Source organism: Emydura macquarii, unplaced genomic scaffold (assembly GCF_026122565.2).
Source record: "Emydura macquarii macquarii isolate MOO-44397 ecotype Brisbane River unplaced genomic scaffold, CSIRO-AGI_Emac_v2 contig_3401, whole genome shotgun sequence".
In the NCBI taxonomy this organism is placed as follows: domain Eukaryota; kingdom Metazoa; phylum Chordata; order Testudines; family Chelidae; genus Emydura; species Emydura macquarii.
In genome coordinates this window covers 710,906-733,746 of record NW_027133538.1, presented here as the reverse complement: position 1 = coordinate 733,746, position 22,841 = coordinate 710,906, and the positions used below count along the sequence as shown (strand labels likewise).

Genomic DNA, 22,841 nt, shown 5'->3' with positions numbered 1-22,841 from the left:
AAATGTTTTTCTTAGTTTCCTATGGTTGTACTACTGTCGATGCAGCACCACAGGGGGTAGTGATGATAGGAGTATAAGTATAGATTGGCTACTAGTATTAACTGCTGTGTTATTTAATCTTGCCCAACCAGGTCTGTTTGTTACAGGAGTTAAAATACCAGCAGCTTTTTTATATTTGTGCTCCTTTACCTTTTCTACCATTGATGGTAGTGTAATAGAGGAAAATCTTAAGTGAAAGCGAGGCCTCTGAGGTTAGAACCATGGGGACTTTTTCCTTGGAACTGGCCAGAAATAGGATTGGACTGTTTGCATTGGGGATGTAGAACATTCCCAATGCAACAGGTGTTGATGTGTCTGGAGATTCCCTTTAATACTTGAGAACACAGGTTAAATGTACTGGATATAAAGATTTTTTTATGATGCAATATTGTGACTTTAAAAGTCCTAACCTACTTTTATAGTATTAATAGGTTTATATGTGGGGGAGAAGGATTACTTTCTACATAGACTGATCTTAGTCTTTGGACTGCCCATTTTATCTTCATGTCACAAACAATATTTTACATAATAATCAAAGATTATGTGGATTCTGCCATAATATGATCTCAGCTGCACTCTGGGACCTCCAAACTGCTGTTAGTAAAAGTTATTTGTCACAAAACTGTCAGTGGGAGAACTCTTAGCGATTCTCTCTGCTCACAGCCAACTTTTCAGAGACGAGACTTGGGTAAATGAATGAAACTACGCAAGTGTTTCTTTGCCCTAAAGCCTTATAAATATTGGTCCACATTCTGAAAAGACTATATGGTTTGCCACAATTTGGGATGAATGGCAGACTCCTGGAGAGGCCTAGGGAAGGGATGGGCAGAAGATGAAGCTTAATTATTTTTTTTCAACATATACTTTAAAATGTATGTAACTATTACCAAAAAGCCCCCAAACAAACCAAAAAACCTTACAACTTCAGAAATCTCATTGCATGTATTTGGGTACTTGGAAAAGGCACTATGTGCAACACAACACTGAATTATTAAAAAACAATTCTAGACGTAGCAAATTTGTGGAAGATACAGTAAACAGGTTACATTTCAGACAGTGATAACATACCATGGGTAGTGGCCTCCAGCTAAGGATTTAGAATTTTCTTGGCTCTGGGGAACAGTTTAGTACCTTGCTTGGTGGGGGAATAAGCAGAAGATTTTTTTTTTAACTCCAGATGCACTATGTGCAGTGCCACCTGCTTTCCCATTCTGTACATATTAAAAAAGGCGGGAAATAAGAGATGAACTCTGTTTAATCTTTAGGGGAAAACTTCTTGCACAAGTAGAGCTGCCAGCAGAGAGGATTGGTTTTAAATCTAAGCAATTTAAACTAGCAAGGAGGAAACCTTGATTTAAATCACTGATTTTATTTTGCTTTTTTTATTTGTACTGTTCAATTATTTTCCCAAAGGAAGTTTGATTTTCATTAGTTGATAGCAATTAAAACATGTTTGCAGCTAAACATACCTTTTATACCAAATGTGGCTAACCAGCAGGGTACATTATATCTATACAGATTAAGCAATTATGTAGCTTAATTTAGACCCGGTCTACACTATAGAACTAGGTTGATGTAAGGCAGTTTAGGTCAACCTAACTCTGTAGGTGTCTACACTACAATGGTGCTCCCGCCAATGTAAGTGGCCCATGACATCAACCTAATAACTCCATCTCCACGAGAGGCTTAGTGCTTGGGTCGATGTAGTTAGGGCAGTACAGTGTCTGTGTAGATACTGCATTACTTACATCACTGTTGGCTGTCAGTTGTGCAGGTCTGACAGCCCAGAACCCCGCTGCCACCTCCCGGTGAGAGATTGGAGGGGAGGAGAGCCCAAGCCCAGCCATTGCCCGGACTTGGGCTCCTTCTCCTCCCCCATTCCTCACCAGGAGGTGGCAGCCGTGATACAGGCTGTGAGCCTGGAGGGGCTCCAGCTGTCAGTGCACCACAATGCCCCACTTCAGTTGGTGAAAGTGCTTCTGGTGAGGGGACACACCGCAGACAGAATGGGCTAGTGTGGACATGAATTGTGTTAGAAAATGGTGAATGATGCATTTATTTACTAAATGATTAATTTTTTTACATGTGATTTGTGTAAGCTCAGTTTGGATGGAAATTCAGATTCAATTAAAAATACACAAACAACATTTAAATTTTTTATTAAATCAAACTACTTTAAAAATGCTGGATATATGGGGGAAAGTTTATTGAAGTTTTATCAGAATATGTTGTGTATGTAAAATTAAAAGTCCAGATTTTTAAAGATATTTAGGCATTACTGTGCTCATCATTGCAGCGCCTAACCAATTTAGGAGCTTACATGTTATTTTAAAAAGGGATTAAGGCACTATGATTTAGGCTCCTAAATTAGTTAAGCAATGCCTAAGTACCTTTAAAAATCTGGGACTAACTGGTTTATTAAACATAGGAAGTATTATCTGTAGTTAATTAATTGAACTGATTGTTTCTGGTCACCATGTCCTTCAAGATTTTTAAACTAGTAGATCTCATCCTTTCACACCTCATCATTATTCATAGATTGGAAGAGGAAAACAAGCTTTTCTGCTTTTTCAACTGCCAGTTGCTTTCTTAACTTTGAATGAACTGGTCATTGAACTGAATGAATTGAACAAACTGAAATGAAGAAAATATTCTCTTTCCACCTGCAGAATAGGCTACTGCTGTCAAAAGCTGGTTTAGCACTTCAGCAAAGTCTGGTTCCAGGTGCCTAGTCAGTGACTTCGACTAGTTAAACAGTTTGACTTTCTTTAAAACTTGGCAGCAACCATGTGCTGCTTAATATTATTTTTGTATTTAATTTAAATGACTTGTATAGCTTTAGATAGGTTTAGGCCTTAACATAGGTTGCAATAATTTTAAATTTAATTTTAATATGTTTTATTTAAAAAAAACTAACCTGTGTTTAATTTAAATTTTTTTAGAAATCTATTTTTTTTTAATCATTAGGTTTTTTAATCCATGTTGGCTGCTGGCCTGTTTGAATCCTTCCTACTTGGGCAAGACATCTTTTTAAAAATTTTCATTTTATTGTAGCCTTGGAACAGGAACTAATATTGGCAGGAGACAGAATGGTGAGTTGGCTGAGAGGACACTTTACTATTTCCATGACCCAGAGATTTTTATTGTGGAGAAGGAGGGAGACCATAGTTAGGGGAGAGAAATTGGAGGGCCAGAGATACAAGAAAATCCATTCTACAGTGCCTCTTAAAGATAATTTTTCTCTGTAGAATGTTGCATAGGAAAAGTAGAAAGATGCACAACCAAGGTATTAGAGAGATGTACAAAGTTCAGGGAGGAAGGATCAGACTGAGACCCACGTCTTGTCTTGACTGCAGAGTTAACTCAAATTGTAACTTGGTGTTGCTTTTAAGGCTATGTCTACACTACCTCTTTTGTCGGTATAACTTATGTTGCTCAGAATTGTGAAAAAACACCCTACTGAGTGACGTAAGTAACACCGACAGAAGTGCTGGTGTGGACAGTGCTATGCTGGTAGGAGAGTGTCTCCTGTCAGCACGGCTACCTGAAAGATCTTACAGTGGCACAGTTGCATCGGTACAGCTGTGCTGCTGTCTAGTGTAGGCATGGCCTAACTCAAGTCCCATCCACACGCACAAACCCTTAACTCGAATATGGTAGTGCTTTTTACTCAGGTTGGCTGGCCCATCAAGGGATATGGGCTGCAGCTCTGTGCTGCTAATTCAAATACTCTGTGCAGTAATCCAGTCACTCCATACTGCTCAAACATTGTTTAGACATGTGGCCATTTTCAGATTTGGTCTATACTTAAAATTTAGGTCAACCTAGCTACATTACTCAGGGCTGTGAAAAAACATTCTTCTATTGACCTAGCTACTGCCTCTCAGAGAGGTTGATTTACCACAGCAACAGAAAAACCTCTTCAGTTGCTATAGTGTGACTGTCCTGCAGTGGCATAGCTGCAGCTGTGCTGCTGTAGCTCTTATAGGGCACACGTCTCCTCACTGGAATTAGCCTAACTCCAGTGTAGATAAGTTGAATTAACTCAGCAGTGAAAACATAGCCACTAAGGAAGAACTGGAGGAGTATATTATACAGACCAGTTTCTGAAAAACTCTCACTTGGGAATCCTCTCTTCACTCCACTGACAAAGGGAGCATAAATGAACTCTCAGCTCTTATTGTGTAAGAAATAACTTTTTTGCTGACTTTCCTGAGCAGTCAAAACAATAGCATTTTGGAGAAAGGTGGCTTCCTCTTGAAAAGAGAAGAAATATCTGTCAGAATGTTTGAATCTGTGTGCAATATTGATTTTATTTGTTTAATCAAGATATTTGCCACTGCTATCTTTGAAAATATGTTGGAAAAAAACATGTCTACGGAAGAATTAGATTCACCCATAGTTCAGTTTAGCATCTTTAAATTCTTGAAAGAAGCACGGTTGCTAGTTGGGAAACATGGCTAAGGCCCTGCATAAATGACAGTTTAGTTTAGTTTTTTAAATCACAGTACCATCATGAGTGTTTGAATTTCATGGGATCTGTCTGGCTGCCAATTCTCTCCACCGCTTTAAACTGCTGCAGTTTTTCCAACAATGGGGAGTCAGAAGTGGGCACTCCCATTTCACCTCCCTGCTGTTGAAAAAATTATGTAATTGGGCTAATCTCTCAATTTCCATTAAACCTGTAAAATCCTGATTTACACAGGATCTTAATTATGGCTCAGTGGATAGGGCATTGGGCTGGTGACCTTAGGCAAGTCACTTGATCTCTCTGTGCTCCAGTTTCTCCATCTGTAAACTAGGGATAACAATGCATCTCTCACATGTAAAGCACTTTGAGAACGATGGACAAACAATGCTATATAAGTTTTACATATTATTTTATTTATTTTAAAAACAAACAGGAGAAGTTATTCTACTTTATGTATTTTACATCCTTGGTATATAGTCAATAAACCTGTTATGTTTTTTTTAATTATGCCAGCAATTAAAAAAAAAAAAATTAAATGGAGTAAGAGAGGATTTGGGGGCATCCAGACACTCCTGGTAGGAAATGAGCTCCATACCCTGTTCTGAGAAAGGCACGCCTGTGGCTTCCTTCTTCCGTAAGGGAGCCTGGGATGCTGAGAAGATAACTGTAGAGCAGAAGGGAGCCCTGTATAGCCAATGAGGGAGGGGTGGGATCAAACACTCAGCAGTGTCTACTCTCTCCTGCTAAGGCTTGGCTGCTGTTGACTTCTCTCCATTCTGTCAGTTCTTTGATCTACAAGAGGGTAGAGAAAACCACAGTTTTGTCTAGCTAGCTCACCTTTTCCGAAATTGGGTGAAAGAAGTACTTGGTTCAATGGGGTGCCTGGACACACAGCTGTTTTCCTTTCCCTTGATGGATCAAGGTGCTGCCTGAGCAGAGAAGAGAGAAGTGAGCAACCCCACATCAGTACAAGACAGCTAGCAAATGCTCATGTGGCTGACTTGTCTGAGAACTCCCTCCTTCCTTTGCCATCTGTCACTTTTTGGGAGATTTGTTCTGAATGGCCCACACGGACTGGGCAAATCAGGCTGAGAGGAAGAAACATCCCCCCACAATATCTTCAGTTGGTGAAGTGGGATGGCAGGAGTGCCTGTGCCCTCCCTGCTAAGTATTTATTTAGGGGAAGGGAGTCACTGGTGCTATTAGTGCATCCCTTTAGAAATGGAGGTACTTGATGCAGCCCCTCCAACCCTGCCTCTGTCAAGACCACTGTCATATATATAGTTCTCTGTTGCCGTTCACCCTTGTCTTAGAACTGCTGATCTCTTTAAACATAGGCTGGTGGTGTCAAAGGGAGTCCCTAAGACCTCCTTGTCAGACAGCACAATAAAGCTTATTCCTTTTATGAGATGCGAGGCCCTAAGTGTCAGTTCCCTTCCCCCCAGTGTTTTTTTGTTAATTATATTAATAATGAAAAACTACTGACTGTGATCTTATATATTTCCTGTGTTTTTAAACAAAGTGTGCGTCCAGGATACTGTAAAACCTTAAATCTCATAGAAATCTCGTACATGAAAAGGGTAAGTCCTAGACTTGGAATTGTGAATCTAAACACTAAGGGCTTGTCTACACTTACCTCGGAGATTCGGCAGCAGTCGACCGGAGTTTCGCAAACAACACAAAAAACTTGTGTAACTCCTGTCGACTTCTATGCTTCTGTTCTGCGCTCCATCTTCAATGCACTGCGCCGACGGGAACGCAGCACTATGCCACATGTGCGATGTGAGGACAGTAGGATGCAATCATCCTTACTGCACAGCACTATTCAGAAGTTCTAAGCTTGCATGTATCAACAGTGTTGATTCATACAGGCAAAGAACCACAATTGCCATTCTATGTTTCTCATTCTTTTCTTACTTCCAAGAGGCTGCATTGGCAACAGGATTTAAAAGATCATCAGAACTGATGATCACTTTTCTATGACTTAATTTGTCAGAAAGTTTTAGGCAATTTCTATGTGTCCAAGCTATTAAATATTTTTTTAAAATGTGGGAACAGATAGTTTAATTTAGATATTGAAAAAAATCCTAAAACAAAGAGCAAAAAACACTAATTGATACTGATGGGAACTTGCTTCCAATGAGGTGTGTATCCAATTTTAAAAACCTGGAAATAGTTTTAAGGTTTTTGATCTTGGTGGTGGTATTGTCTTAATCAGTAGATTCTTGATTCTTCAAAATATGAAATGTCCTAAATCCTGTTTACTTCAATAGGAGTTGAAGGTGTTGGGCATCTTGCAGAATCATGTTCTAAAGCTATTAAATGATCATTTTATCATTACTTAATCTATATAGGGAAAGAGGTATATGCGTACATACCTTGCAACCCCATACACTATAACTTACTAGGCAGAGAGATAGTTACAATTTTATGTATGTGGTGGAAAACCATTGAATCAACTGACATCTGATGTAGGCAGAGCTTTAATTATGAGGCCTTTAGATTCTGTGTTTTCATGTTCTGTTAGTGGCATTAATTTGTCCAATAACACTGCTTTGTGACAGTTTTTTCTGACACAGTGGATCATATGCTCTGAACAGAAATCACATATGATGATGATGATAATCACACTAAATTACATACTCAGGTAAAAGCAATTTATTATTATTAAGAAGCTAATCCTACCCTGTTGCAACTGCCACTGCACGCCCCGCCTCTTCCTATCCCTCATGGACTGAGGGTAATGGAGGCGGGCTCGGGCACGTTGGCCAAGGCTGTTCCAGGCCCCCCACCAGCGCAGGGCTGCTCCACTCTGGCTGGAGTAGAGTTTGGGGCTGCTGCTTCACTCTGGCTGGCGCAAATCTCAGCAGCACGTGCCTCGTCATGACCTCAATATTACTGAAGCCTCATGGGCCTCCTGTATTCTTTGGCACCCCCTCAGGTTGGGAACCATTGCTGTAAAGTCTGTTCACTTAGCCTCGTACAAAACCATTACTCCTTGCTAGAAGAAACTTTTCGTTTGTGTTTGTGTATCTGTGTATATATACACTTGCGCGCGTGTCACATGTGCATACAACTTGGTTTTGATGCAATTAGGGTTGCTACACATGTAAAATACCTGAGGATATGTCTACATTAGAAACGCTACAGTGGCACAGCTGTAGCACCAGATGCTTGTGACAGTGATGGAAGGTGTTCTTCCGTCATGGTGCAAACCTACCTTTCTGAGAGGCAGGTAGCTAGGTCGATGGAAGAATTCTTCCATTAACTTAGTGGTTTCTACACTATGGCTTAGGTTGGCTTAATTACATCATACAGGGCATGACGTATTTCAACGCCTTGAGAAGTGTAGTTAACCCAATTTACCTTTGTACTGTAGACCAGCCCATATAAACCCAGAAAAGCGTGGAAATTAAAAGTAAAGCCACCTAATGGTACATTCCCTCTACTCCACCCACCAGTAAATATGTCATTGTGACAATTGCTGTACTTCATAGATGACTTACACTTTAATCTGTCCCCTTTCATTCTTCTGGAAATTATCCTTTACTGGATTATTTTTTCTCCTAGCACTAATACTGGATTTTTTTTTTATGTGGGGGGGGGGAGAGTTAAAGTTGTGTGAAAGATGGACAGATAGGAAGGAAAACCAGGAGAGAATTTTTGCTGGCCGTGAGCGCATGATCAAGGTCATGAAGGAGCAGATAAAACTTCTAAAAACAATAGTGTCATTGCAGACACAGTTCATGCAAACTTGGCCCCCCCTTCAGCCGCAACAGATCTTCTTTCCATTCACTCCACCAACTCCCCCTACCCATTCCTACCAAAGGCATGGACCATCTTCCTACCCCGTTCATTCCACCCCCTCAGACAGCTATGAAAACGACTGCTGGACTTGCACACAGCTGACATAGCTGGCACTGCCACCCACTACTTTCTCCCCTCTAGGATTTGTTGGTGTTGTGTGATGTTTGTGTTTAATAATAAAAGTAAGTTCTCAAAACAAGAAGCACTTTTTATTTGTGTTAAAGATGATATGTGCACCTACCACCGACACACATGTACAGCTGTATAGTGGTCATAGAATGTCACAGCGCAGTTTCAAAAAACACCTGATGGATTTTCATTGTCAAAATGGGCCCTCAGTGCCTTCCTTATGCATATGGCCCCTCGTTGTGCCCCCTCTAGTGCCCCTGGCATCTGGCTGCTCATATTCAGATGCAAGGTGATCCGCCTCTGTGGTCTGCCCTGGGTAAACTTCTCGCCCTTAGCTTAACATAAATTGTGGAGCACACAGCAGGCAGCTATAACCTCAAGAATATTGTCCTCATTTAAGTCCAACCTTCCATAAAGGTATCTCCAGCGTGCCTTTAACCTGCCAAACACACATTCAACAGTCATTCAGCACCTGCTCAGCCTGTTATTGAAGTGCTACTTGCTGTTGTCCAGATTGCCTGTTTAAGGCTTCATGAGCCATGGCATTAGTGGGTAGGCTGGGTCTCTCAGGATCACTATGGGCATCTCAACATCCCCTATTGGAATCTTTTTGTCTGGGGAAAAAAGTCCCTGCTTGTAGCTTCTGGTACAGGCCAGTGTTCCTGAAGATATGAGCATCGTGCACCTTTCCTGACCAACCCGCATTGATGTCAGTGAAACACCCATGGTGATCCACAAGCACCTGCAGTACCATAGAGAAGTACCCCTTCACATGATGGTCCGGTGCCAAAATTGGGATATGTGTGCCATCTATTGCCCTGTCACAGTTAGGGAATCCCATCACTGCGAAGCCGTCCAGAATTTCATGCACATTGCCCAGAATCATAGTCCTTCGCAGCACAATGTGATTAATGATCCTGCACCCTTGTGATAACACAGCTCCATTGGTGGACTTGCTGACTCCAAACTGATTAGCAATTGCTACGCACTTCTCCACTGAGAGGGCAGCTCTCATTCAGATGTCCTTGCGCCATAGGGCAGGGGTCAGCTCTGCACAGAATTCCGTGAAGGTGGCTTTGCGCATTTGAAAGTTCTGCAGCCTCTGCTTGTCATCCCAGACCTGCAGAACAATGCAATCCACTCAGTGCTTGTCTCACATGCCCAGAAGTGGCGGTTCACTGTGTGCAGATGCTCCGTGAATGACAACAGTAGTGCGGTGCTGTTTGTCTACTTGTCACTCAGCAGGTCAGGCTCCTCGGATTCTTGTTCCGATTTTGGAGCTCATGATGTACTGCGCGACCTGTTGCGATGTATTCAGAACGCTGACTGTAACAGTGGAGAGTAGCACAGGATCCATCTTTTCAGATAGAGATGGCAGGTGTGCAGTAAACAGCAGGGAGCCATTGAAAAAATGGTGCAAGTCACTGCCAGCAACTCAATGAATGACGGCATGGAAACACAATGCACCATGGGACATTGAGCCAGCACCCATGCTGCTCCATGCTCCTCTCCCTCCATCCCAGAATTCTTAGTGGCAGAAGCTGCCAAGTTGCACGATGGGATTACTGCCCATGATGCACTGCTCTCACTGTTGATACTTCAGCATCGTGTGAACACGTTTTTGCGACAAAGTGAGAGCTGTAATTATAGTGTTTTTTTTATCACCGAAAAACCTACTGTCGACAAAACTTTCTAGTGTAGACAAGGCCTTAGAGGTAGGAAGACTTGGGGCAGGGGGAGCAGAAGTATAGCTGCAGATGGAGAATATTTTACCTAGCAGCCGCTGTGCATAAACCCTTCAGAATCTGACAGAAAAGTGTAACGCCTGACAGAGAAATATGTGTCTGTGCATGGCCTCTGCCAATGAGGCTTGCATGCACCTCAACACCTCACCATCCATGCCAGTCAGATTTATGTGTACATCACATAAACTCCCTTATAACGTGAATAGGGGCAAAAAAAGATCTTAAATCCAGGTTTCTTTAAAAATAAAACAAAAAAAAGCCTACATATTGTACCATTTCTACTCAAGATTCATCTGCTTACCAAGTTTTATGTAGGTAGATGATGCTTTTGAAGAGCTATCAACAACAAGGAAAAGTGGGACTGGAAAATTTTCAGCCAGGGTGCAGATTCAAAGACTTCGTACATTTTAAATACAAGAGAAACCAGACAGTCTGTTAGACCATTCAAAGGGCATAAAACTGTGAAACTTCACACTGAGTGGCCAGCTTCTTTTAATGAAAGCAGAAATTTATACTCTATTTTAAGCCCATTTTAGAATGAATCATATGGAGTTGCTATTAGGTGCCTCCATTTTGTGTGTATATATGTGTGTTTCCGCATATATGCATATGCTGTGCAAGCAAAAATACAGGTAAGAGAAGTAATTCTCCTGTTCTTAATCATAATTATGGCCAGACCTTTAATTTTTCAATTGAAACATTTTTTCAGTTTTTGTAAATCTAAGTACCTGAAGCCCCTCTTAAATAAGTGGGGATAACTTTAAATAGATCTGTGACTTACGTGTCTAATGTTGAGACTGCTTTATCCCAACAATAAAAAGCTTACAACTTATGCCACAGCTGATTTTATTATTCCATTAATAGAATGAAGTTCGTGGACCTGATATTACTACATATTGGTTTTGCAGCATGTAGCGGGGCAGTATTTTCTAGTTTGCACTAATCTGATGCTGAAAGGAAGTGCCCTCATTTTTTAAATGGATTTGGGATTCCGTGGCACAAGATAGAAACCTGATGACGGTATAGTTAAAGTTCTCCAGGATTTGCTGGTGCTGGACTGCAAAGAACACTGCACTAAGGAACAATTAGTTGTGTGTTTTTCAGTAGTCACCATGTTTTTTCTGCCTAACATAAAGAGTGAGGAATAATTAATATAGTACTCTCTATAAGGTTGCAGTTGTGTTCAAGGTTTGTTGCTTGAGCAGCATGGGAGCTCTTGGGCTATTATCATGCTATTCATCATAAAGGGATGTGGGACTACACAGCTTTTTTATTAAGCAAACATAAGCCATTCTAAGAACACGTCTCCTCCTGTTTAAATTGTTTTTACCAGGTTTATTCATCTGTTTCATTCTGGAGTATTTGTTTTGACATCAAGTGCTGAGTGAAGAGCAGCCAGACTGCAAAAAGAGCAAAGTAGTCAGGTAGAAGTATAGAAGAGTCAAGAACACAAATGTGAAGAGAAGAGATGGCAAAAGAAAACTCTGACATTCAGACACTATTTAGAAGAGCAAAGGAATCAAAGCTAGAGAGAGCCCGTTCCCATTACACAGTATTAGAATATGTCATAGGATTTACAGTGCATGATTCTTTCAAGTCTTAATATCCTCTGGCATATTGGCCACTAACTCATGAGTCAGATGACTGTAAAAAGAACCCAACCTTGATCTGTCCAGTTGTGAAGAGGTGAAGTTCCTTTCTGTCTTCATTCTACAATCTGTCGATGTCCTGAAGTAGAAATAATTAAATCTCATATCTTGCATTGCTAAGGAGTTGAATTGGAGGACCTTAATGAGGCTCCTCCATCTCTAACTTCTAGAATACTGACAAGGAATATGGAAATTTACTATTTCACTAGTATACTGTTCTCTCCTTCAGAATCCTTGTACAAGTAACAGTCTAGTTCTGGTGACTTGCTGCACGCAAGTTTCTAAAGTTGTTCCTTGGAGGCTTCTGTCTCAAGGCTATATTTTATTTTACCATTAAAAAGTGCCCTTTGAACAGCAATTTCTGCTTTTGTCTATTTCAGAAAGACTAGTGCAGATATTAATGTTCCTCTTATTTCACCACTATTTGCCCCACAATTTACCTGTGGTAGTCCCAATGCCTACAATCACTGTTCCTTAAATTCTGACAGGGTAGTCTCAGTAAGACAGTGTTCCCTGACATGTTTTGTTTTGTTAACTGTCATCCTGCATTGCTTCCAGAAAGAAACTTCTGTCTAGTTCAGCTAGGAAAAAAGGTCTGGATGCCTTTAGGGAAAACATGCTTAATTCTCTAGTTTGAGATTATGTTGCTGCTAATAAATCTCTTATGTTGTTGCACACCAAAACAAAGGGGAAATTTCATGTTTGGCTAATTTTATATGGTAGCTCTTGTCAAATGGGAAAACACAATGGAAAAAAAAAAATTTTGTAGCTTCCTTGTGCCCATGTTGCTGAAGCATTCAGCACAAATTGAATAGTGCCATAAGTTTATGTGTGTTTCAGCAACTGTATCAATTGCTATTAGCATTTCTTCCTCTTGCATCTCTCTCTTTTCTGGTCCTACTCAGCAGTAAAAATAGAAATTTCATATGTAATAAAATCCTGCCTTTATTCCGTCACCGCAGAGCTTCGCACGCCCAGAGTCAGCAAGAGCCTTGAAATTAGCCAGGGTTTTGCATGGGTGCTTCAAAATTGCCCAGGTGTTCAGAAGGATTGCACATAAAGGGCTTGATCCTGAAATACTGAAGTCAGTAGCAGTATTGCCATAGATTTCTGTGACTGTCAGATGATTCTCTCATTTGTGTAGGAGAAATGCAGGATTCTCATGATTTGAAGTTCTGGCATGTTTCTATTTGTATTATTGTATTAATATCCAGATACAAAATGTAAGATGTAATTAAAGTTGTAAATACCTCACAAATGCGTGAAAGCTAGGAAACGTCAAAGTTAAATTTGTGTTTCTAATGACATAACAAATTGTGAATATTGCAGATGTAGAGTTAAAGCACCTTAACTGTGCCCCATACTCTGTTATTCTGTGAACCCTCCTGGTAAGGTAGATTTCTGTCTAGAAACACTGTCCAATATTTTAAATTACTAGCAGTGGAATGTAATAGCGTGGATAAGACTATAGTCTTTGGGTTAGACATTCTGGGCCCAGTTTAAATATAGTCTTTGCAGAGTGGGTAGAGGTTAAGGTAAATACCTGGATGTATGTAGGTAGAGGGGCATAGGACCTACACAGGAAGGTAAATAAGAATCCAGGTGGGATAGATTTGTGCCTTGAGACTTCTAGTGGAATGGTAGGTGTGGAGGGTAGGTGTGAACTGCGTGTAGATATAAGGTGAACACATGTGGCATGTCCATTTAAATGGAAATAAATGAGCTTTTGCAGGGAAAGTCTTTCAGTCTGTATGGAGAGTATAAATTGACATGTTGAGCTCATGAAAGGGAAATGAGTTGGAGAACAGGTTGTTCATGTGTACTAGGTTGCTGGGTATGCATATATTAGTGCATAGAATATATTAGTGCATATATTAGTGCATATCTGGTTGTGTCCAAATATCACAGTGATAGGAACCGTAGGGAAGCATAGATTAACTGTAGTGGGTATGTGGACAAGAATAAAAAGATGGCAGAATTAAGGTTAGGTTAACTTTTACACATTTTTGGTTGTTACATTGATTTCATGTTAATTTCCTGGCTTGCAAGCTTGCTTTTCAAAAGCATACTGCCTTTGGCAATGGCTAGTATTAGATGTTTCAGAGACAGTGCAAGAAACCCTACAGATCTTATCTAGATTGGAGGGGGAAAACGGTGTTCTTTAAAAAATGTTATAGTAGTTAACATGTTTTAATTGTTATTTAAAAACGTGATGGTACCTATTGTAAATGGTGAGTAACAAGGGGACAGCCCCTAGGGGTGAGTAAGACCAGCTAACAATATTTCTAGGAGCTAACATTTTTAAGAAGCACTCTTTTTCATGCTCTAGACAAGAAGAAGGAGGATAGCTATGGAATAACAGGGGAATCCTCTTCCTATCCTGGATTGTGCCTTGAAGTGTGAGGGTATATAACTCTTTTGTTGTTATCCTATCCTAAAGAAACTGTACAGGTTTTCATTATCCATGTCCTGTCTAATACTTATTGAAGACTATTAAATACTTGGCCCCAGTGATATTTAGGGGCCACCTCATAAGGTCCTACAGCCTGGGCTGCAGCCTGAGCCCAAACATCGACACTGCAGTTAAACAGCCCCTTAGCTTGAGCTGCATGAGCTGAAGTCAGCTGGCATGGGCCAGCTGCTGTTTTTTAATTGCAGAGTAGACACACCCTAAGATCTTCCTGTGCTATAATGTGACCAGCTCCACTCACTATTTTGCTATACCTGTCATCTCTTTTCTCTAAATTAAGCAATCCCAATCTGTGAAATCTCTTCACACAAAGTCTTTTCCTATCTAATAATTTTTATCTCCCATCTTTGAATCTCTCTCTGTCTGCTAATATCTTTCCTGAGATGGGGTGATCATTGATTCCTTTAACGGCATAATACTTTAAGTATTATCCTCAGTCCCATTTCTTCAAGCATCCAAACTTTTTGTTTGGTTTTTTTTTATTCTCCTGCCTCTGCACTTTGATCAGAGATTTTCATTGAGTTGTCCATTATGATGCCGTGCACATCTTTTTCCTGAGTGTTAGTTAATTTAGAACTAGTGGTGTGTATGAATAGTTCAAAGTATTCCTTTCAGTGTGGGTTACCTTACATTTGTCTACATCAGATTTCATCTGCTATTCTGTTGCTCATTCATTTAGTTTTAAATCCTCCCTGAAGTTTTTGTCAGTCTTCTCTATTCTTCATTGCTCTAAGTCAGGGGTGGGGAACCTTTTTTCTGTCAAGGGCCTGATGGTGGCCCTGGCGGCGGGGGAGAATTCGGCGAGGGGGGAATTCGGCGGCAGCACAGTTTCACGGCGGCGGCAGGGTTCCGTGGGGGGCGGGGGCAGTGCCCGCCGCCGAAGTCCCCCGCCGCCGAAAAGGGGCAAATGGCGGCAGGGTTTCGGCGGCAGGCACTGCCCCCCCGCACGGAACCCCGCCGCCGCCGTGAAACCACGCCGCCGCCGAATTCCCCCCCGCCGCCAGGGCCATACCTAATGATTTCGCGGGCCTCGCGGGCCTGACCAAATGATTTCGGCCCGCGGGCCGGACGTTCCCCACCCCTGCTCTAAGTAGTCATCTGCCATTTTTACCACATCACTGTTCCTCATCCTCGCTCTCCATTTCCAGATCATATTTACATCAATATTTTTAAAGCGAGACAAAGCCTAGTCTAAAATTTATGAGCATCCCACTTTTAACCTTTTGCCATGCTAAATACTGACTATTGATTCCTACTTTGTTTTCCATCTCTTAGCTGGCTTCTGATCTGGGATGCCCCATGACTACGAGCTTCTTGTGAAGGACTTTGTCAATGTGTTCAGTGTTCCAATAGACAGAGGAACATGATTTTGCTTTACAGAAGCTGTACTGATTTGTCTGTATCATATTATCTTACATTCACCATTGTGTATAATTCTATTTTTGTCTTCTAAACATCCTCCCTGCTGAACATGAAACTTTCCTCCAAAGTTCTCCTGTGACAAGAGAGCACATATAAGAAACTCCAGATTAGATGGCATGTTTTTGAAGAAAGTCAGAGGGTGGGAATCAGAACAGGATTTGTAATGCAAAGCTCATCACAACCTAGACTACAGAAAGAGTGCAGTTGCTCCATAATACGGCATGTCAGACAAAGTTGTGATTCACCATTGTGGAACGCTTCATGAATTCTGACTAGCCCCTTCTCCCATCAAATTAAAACACAATCTGTTTAACTTCATACTTGCAAATGGACACTGAGTAGCAGTTGGAATTTTTTTAAAAGGGTTTTTTTTTAATTTAGAAATCCAAACATTTTTGGCAACTAATCTATAGTATGACTTAGTCACGCTTGGCAACTTGCCGAGATTTTTGATCCAGCAAAGATACCAGGCATAAATAGTTCTATGTATGTGTAAATTTTCACATAGTGTTCATTAAAGTGGACCAGTTCATAGTTTTCTGCATAATTTTGTATAATGTTGTAAGATGCTTTGTGATAGGTAGAGCATGGTTTAAAAACAAACTAAATAAACTTCCACCCTAAGATGCTTAAGTACAGAGTGGCTTGTGCTCATTTTACACTGAATTCTGAAGCATTTATGGGAACATAAACCAGTGAAAACTCTGTTAATTGTGGGGGTAGTAGGGAAAGTACTATGTGTCCTAGACCCAATGGGTATCCCTCTTAACAGTTAAGTAATTTATGATCTGTTTGTTTGCACTGAAAGACATGGGATACATTTCACTTCTCTCTCTCTCTCTCTCACACTCACTCACACACACATACACACTCACACACACACACACACACACAGAGATTGGACACGTTCTTGTTGTACGCCTGGTCTGTACTTCAGAGTTAGGTTGACGCAGGGCAACTGTAAGTGTCTATGCTAAGAAGTCACTCCAGCTGATTTAACTTGCCCGCTACTCTTACTTAGTAACTCTACTTCCATGTGAGGTGTAGCGTTTGGTTGACTTAGTTAGCTCCACATAGTGTCAGTGTAGACACTGCCTTACTTATGTCGACTTTAGTGGTCTCCAGGAGGTGTCACACAATGCCTCATCGTGACCCCCTCTGGTCACCGTTTTGAACTCCTCTGCATGACAGCCAGGTACATAGGTACATGCTCCTCCCTTTTTAAAGTCCTGTGAATTTTTGAAATTCCATTTCCTGTTTGCTTGGTGTGGAAAGCTCGCCTAGTGACTGCCCAGCTGATCATGCAGGCTCCATGCTGCATGCAGGCTCCTGGCTGGAATACAAAGGAGGTGGTGGATCTCCTGGGTCTGTGGGAGGAAGAGGCTGTGCAGGCACAGCTCCGATCCAGCTGTAGAAATGTTGATATCTATGAGCAGATCGCTTGGGGCATGGGGAAGAAGAGCTACAAGAGGGACATGCGGCAGTGGTTTTTTTGCAGCAGTCATTTTGGTGTTGCTGCGCTGAAGGGCTGGGTCGAATTCCGCACACACTTTGAGGAATGTGGCTATGCGCATCTGAAAGTTCTGCAGCCAATGCTTGTCATCCCATTCCTGCGTAACAATGTGATCTCACCAGTCAGTGCTTGTTTCTCAGGCTCGAAACCAGCACTGCACTGTCTGCTGCTGCTCCATGAGTGCCAACAATCACCATGAATTGTTTCTTTCTATGTCCAACAGCAAGGCAGCCTTCAAGGAATCATCTTGTTCTGTCCAGCTCCTGCTTTACAAGTGCTGCAGGAACAAATGCATTGTGCTTGCAGTGCTCGCCACAATAGTGCAGAACATTTGCTCCCATGTGGCACTGCAAAACATTCCCAAAACATCCTGTGCTAGATAGTGGCAAATTGCAGTGGGATAGCTACCCGTGGTGCACTGCTTTCTGCATCGATGCAAGCGCTAATAGTGAAGATGTGCACTGCCGACACGAGCGTAGTGTGGACATGCCAAAGTGATTTAATTACTGCAGCAGCTGTACGTCAACGTAATTTAGGTTGACTTAATTTTGTAGTGTACACTTGCCCTTAGTTAGTTTGTCTTAGTCTTTGCTTTCCTGGGAAGGGGTGGTACATTACAATGCCTGTGGTGTGTGTAGTAAAGAAAGAGCAGTTGAAGAAATATATGCATCTTTATTTCCTTCTTGGATAGTAAGCACAAATGGAACAGAGGTTTGATGCAATGTCACTCTGCTCAGAAGACAGCGAGGTCACTGTAGTAACTTATTGGAGCTTGTGCACTGTGCCTTATTTACACGTAGATTTGCAGGACTTTTGTGTAAACTTATATTCTATCACAAGGCATTAGAATAAATGCAATTTGTGAATACATACAGTTTAATTAACCCTAACACGTTTATTCTATTTCTTCTTTTTTCCTATTCCTCGTGCTTTTCTGCTCTGCTTGAAGAGTGATGTCTCCGCTTAAGCTTTCATGTCCCTACCCAAATACCTAAGATAACTGTGATTGGAAGACAAAGTTTGCCCAGGCTCTTACGCCTCCACTTGGGATAAAGCTCGGTTCTGATCCCCTGCAGACTGCCAGTCAGTAATGGGTACTCAGGTCTTCCTCAGATGTTTGTCCATGTGGGTTACTGTACAATGAACAGGGAAACTTAGGAAAGAGGGAAATGGAAGTGTATGTGAAGCAAAATATCAGTACTTCTGATATTCAGTGCCCCATAAAGACTGCAACTTCTGGTTGCAAGAAACATTCTGAAAGTCATAGTTTGCACACAAGTAGGTAAACCCTAGTTTGAGCAGATCGTGATACTGGCACATTGTCACAGCAACAAAGTACTTAGAGGAACATCCGAAGAAGATGCAATAAAATAGATGTGAATAAAAGCTGTGTGTGTGTGTGTGTGTGTGTGTGTGTGAGAGATGTATATACCAATATTTTTTTCAAAATGGGTATCTAAAGTTAATCTAAATCATACTTAGGCAACTGTGTAAGTGGTCTGATATTCAGAGGTGCTGAACAGTTCACATTGCAATCAGATAGGAGTTGAGCGTGGAAAGTAGGCTGCAAACATTTATGCCTCATTTACCCAGTCAAAAATGTGGCTAATAATGCTTTGCATATACTTTACTTTAGTAACCCAAAGCTCTTAGCAATTTTTGCCACCTTTGTAAGCCACTAATTAGCTGGCTTAACTAAGTATAGAGTTTTGAAACTCTCTCTGAGGCACTTTGGTCTAGTGCAGCGGTTCTTCTAGTGCAGTGGTACTTCGAAGAAGGCTGGGTGGTACGCGAGCCGTACCGCGCCGCCGAATCTGCCGCCAAAAGTCCCCCCCATCCCCGCGAAACCCTGCCGCTGAAAAGGAGCAAACGGCGGCAGGGTTTCTGCGGAGGGCATTGTTCCCCCATGTAACCCCGCCGCCGCCGAAAGTCCCCCACCGCCGCCGCCGAAAGTTCCTTCCCCCCTCCCCCCTTTTTTTTTCCCCGAGTGGTATTCGGGTCTGGTACAGTCAGGTCAAGTACCGGGTACCTGACTGTACCTGACCCGAGTGGTACTCGGGGGGGAAAAAAAGGTTGAGAACCGCTGGTCTAGTGGATAAGATGTTGGGGTCTCATCTCAGAGATCAGGCTTCTGATCTTGGTTTTTATTGATAGCTTTATATGGAAACTAATTTAAACTTTGATCTTCTGTTATCCTAGCTGTAAAATGGACCTGTACATGTTCTCTCCAGACTGAGGGGCCGTTTTGGTGTGGAATACAGGAGGAGTTATCATTTTACCTGATTCTGGAATTTACTTTCTCTTTGCTAAAGGACAGCACCAGCTCGTTCAGAGTTAGATGATGAAAATAGTCACAGTCACCATGATTTTTCTCCCTTGGCTTTGATAGAGAATTGTCTAGTTTCCAAATAATGGCAATTTCTTAAAGACCTTCCTGTTTCTACTCTTGAAAACTACCTTGTGCCAGTCAGTTGTCAAAATCTACCAATGCTTCAAATTGTGTGTTCGGGTGAGATTTTTTTAACAGAGGAACACAATCAACACTAGACAAAAATTTCAGGAAGGATCTATGTTTACATATTGACATTTTTATTTTAAAAATTTGTGAAATGTTTTTATTGCTAACAAGATTTAGCTATAAACATTTTGAAAGCATGAAAATATTTGTTTAATTATGAGAATCACAATCAGTCTTCTACTGTGATAGTGGCAACCTCAAGCATAAAAAGCGAGCACCTCTCCATTATAAACCAGTAGGACCCCAATCCTGCAGCTCCAAAAATACAGGCCACTTGAGCCAGAGGAAGGTATTAACTATAGAAGGATCATTATATTCTTGCTAAGCTGCTGCTGGCCAGTAGAGGGCAACATGCACAAATACATATAGCATCTGATCCTGTTTCCACTGAAGTCAGTGTCCAAAACATACCTTTATACTAACAGGACTATCCACAGAAAATGTTATTCAGTCATCTGGTTTCTTTAAGTATAGCTGCATATGAATTTTTATGGAGATTGAACAACATGGAAAGTAGTAATTTTTGTGAGCTAGAGGAAGACAAAGAAATGTGAGACAGATATCAGAATTTCATTTGGGGTAATTTTTTAATGACTTGTAAGTCTCAGACAGGTTGCACGTTCTTCGATTTTGCAGAAACACCTTCCTTCTGTTTTAAGTATAAATCTTGCAGTTTTAGAACCAAATAAAATTTCCAAGCCTATGTATACTGTAGCTTCATAATAAAAGCTGGCTACAACCACGTTACTACTTTTTTATTTTCATACCTTTTAAAAATAAATAGTCCAGGATTGCCTTTGTGATATTGTTGGCAGCTGTGTAGAGTGAGACTATAAGCTACATAAGCAATAATTTATGAGCAATGAATAATACCAGTGTACATCCTGCCTTTGAGATTTGTGAATTTTTTAAGTATGAAGCCGGAAACATTCATATCCCTTTATCTCCCTTCCCCCTTTCTTTCCTTCCCTGAAACTGGCACAGTATTTGTCTCACTTCAGTTCGTGTTCTACTACTACTTTGATATTAAAGCTATAATCAATAAAATGTGAATCCAAAGTTCTGCTTTGTTTCCATGTTACAGTATCAGTGAATGCAACGAGCCCCATTTGTCTGAACATTTGTCTTCAATCTGAACCTTTGTCCCCTCGATTTGTACTGCTCGTTGTCAAAACAGCCATCTAAGTGATCTCATAAAATACCTTTCTTATTTCTACAGCAGGAAGGCAAAATGGAAAGCGAGACAATCGAAGCTATTGGGGAGGAGGCTGAAACTTTCATTAAGGGGAAAGAAAGAAAGACCTATCAAAGACGCCGTGAAGGTGGGCAGGAGGAGGATGCTTGCCATATACCACCGAACCAAGCAGATGGGGGCGAAGTAGTGCAGGACGTCAACAGTGGCGTCCAGATGGTGATGATGGAACAGCTGGATCCGACGCTGCTTCAGATGAAGACTGAAGTAATGGAAGGCACAGTGCCTCAGGAAACAGAGGCTACAGTAGATGATACACAGATAATAACACTTCAGGTTGTTAATATGGAAGAACAGCCTATAAACCTTGGTGAGCTTCAGCTTGTCCAAGTACCTGTTCCAGTGACTGTACCTGTTGCCACCACTTCTGTGGAAGAGCTTCAGGGAGCCTATGAAAATGAGGTTTCCAAAGGAGGCCTGCAGGAGGGAGAGCCCATGATCTGTCACACGCTCCCTTTACCGGAAGGGTTCCAGGTAGTGAAAGTAGGTGCAAACGGTGAGGTGGAGACACTAGAACAAGGTGAACTTCAGCCACAGGAAGATCCCAATTGGCAGAAAGATCCAGACTATCAGCCACCAGCCAAAAAAACAAAGAAAACCAAAAAAAGCAAACTCCGCTACACTGAGGAAGGCAAGGATGTGGATGTGTCTGTGTATGACTTTGAAGAAGAGCAGCAGGAGGGTTTGCTCTCCGAGGTTAATGCGGAAAAGGTGGTGGGCAACATGAAGCCCCCTAAACCAACAAAAATCAAAAAGAAAGGTAAATTCGCTGTTCTTACATAGCTCGGTTTAAAATGTATTTGTCATGATGGGAACTTAGGAAAGGGCTGAAAAAGAAATGACAAATTCTGCTAGACTGTATTGGGAGTAAAGCCCTTGTGTTAGTAACAAGTGTCCTCTGTTATTAATTACAGCCATAAGTAAAAGTTCTCTGTTCTTCCATTTTCAGGGGAAATTTCCATCTTCTGTACTGGTACTACATAGCCGTTTACTTTGTTTTGACCTTGTTGCTATTGTATTAGTTTAGTACATTTCACTGGATAATAGAAATATTTGTTTCTGAGATTTTAATATTTTTATCAACTGTTTTACACTGTGATAAAAACCCAAATATTATTTTTTTAACCAATTACCAGACAGAATTGACAGCAAAAGAATGCAGTATTTGTGTTTTGATTTTTCTCTCACTATAAATTTTGATGATTAATGATAATGTTTTGTCTTGTGTGGAGCGTGCAGGAAGAAAATGATTACTGACATGCTAATTAAAATCCTAAAATCATAGCTTGTCACTGCCTTCTGTTTCTAATAGAAAGTTAGATTTAGTTGCACAAGATTTCTTTCCATGTAATAGTTTAATGGAACAAGGAAAAGCTATTGGAATCTTGAACCTAATGTTGTATAATGCAGTGGAGTACGTGGCTGGGTAGAGTAAAGCTGATTTGCTTTGTGGCCAGGTGTAAAGAAGACATTCCAGTGCGAGCTATGCAGTTATACTTGTCCACGTCGTTCTAACTTGGACCGCCACATGAAAAGCCACACTGATGAAAGACCACACAAGTGCCATCTTTGTGGCAGAGCTTTCCGGACAGTCACGCTGCTGAGGAACCATCTCAACACTCACACAGGTATTGTATGCAGAGTTAACGTTGTAAAATTAGTAAAGACAATGGTATCGTTACACTTCTTGTATAGAAGGAATTTTATGGGATTCACTCTTTCATATTCATCCTTCCCTCCCTTATAATGTCAAAATTTCTTCTATGGATAGTCCTGGAGGGAGAGGATTTCAGTGTTCTTATCTCAGTCTTTCTGATATGAACCCA

General features: G+C 41.2%; 1 protein-coding gene across 2 annotated transcripts in view; it reads left to right on the top strand.

Annotated features, from left to right (window-relative positions):
• The window catches only part of CTCF (CCCTC-binding factor), a 43,792-nt gene that overhangs the window by 6,191 nt on the left and 14,760 nt on the right, over positions 1–22,841 (top strand). Inside the window, exons 2-3 of one of the 2 annotated variants that reach the window (XM_067534412.1) lie at positions 20,986–21,775; positions 22,473–22,643. In XM_067534412.1, the coding sequence (XP_067390513.1) occupies positions 20,986–21,775; positions 22,473–22,643 (961 nt within the window). Of the gene's footprint in view, positions 1–20,982; positions 21,776–22,472; positions 22,644–22,841 lie in introns of both variants that reach the window. The other variant, XM_067534411.1, reaches the window with a different exon arrangement.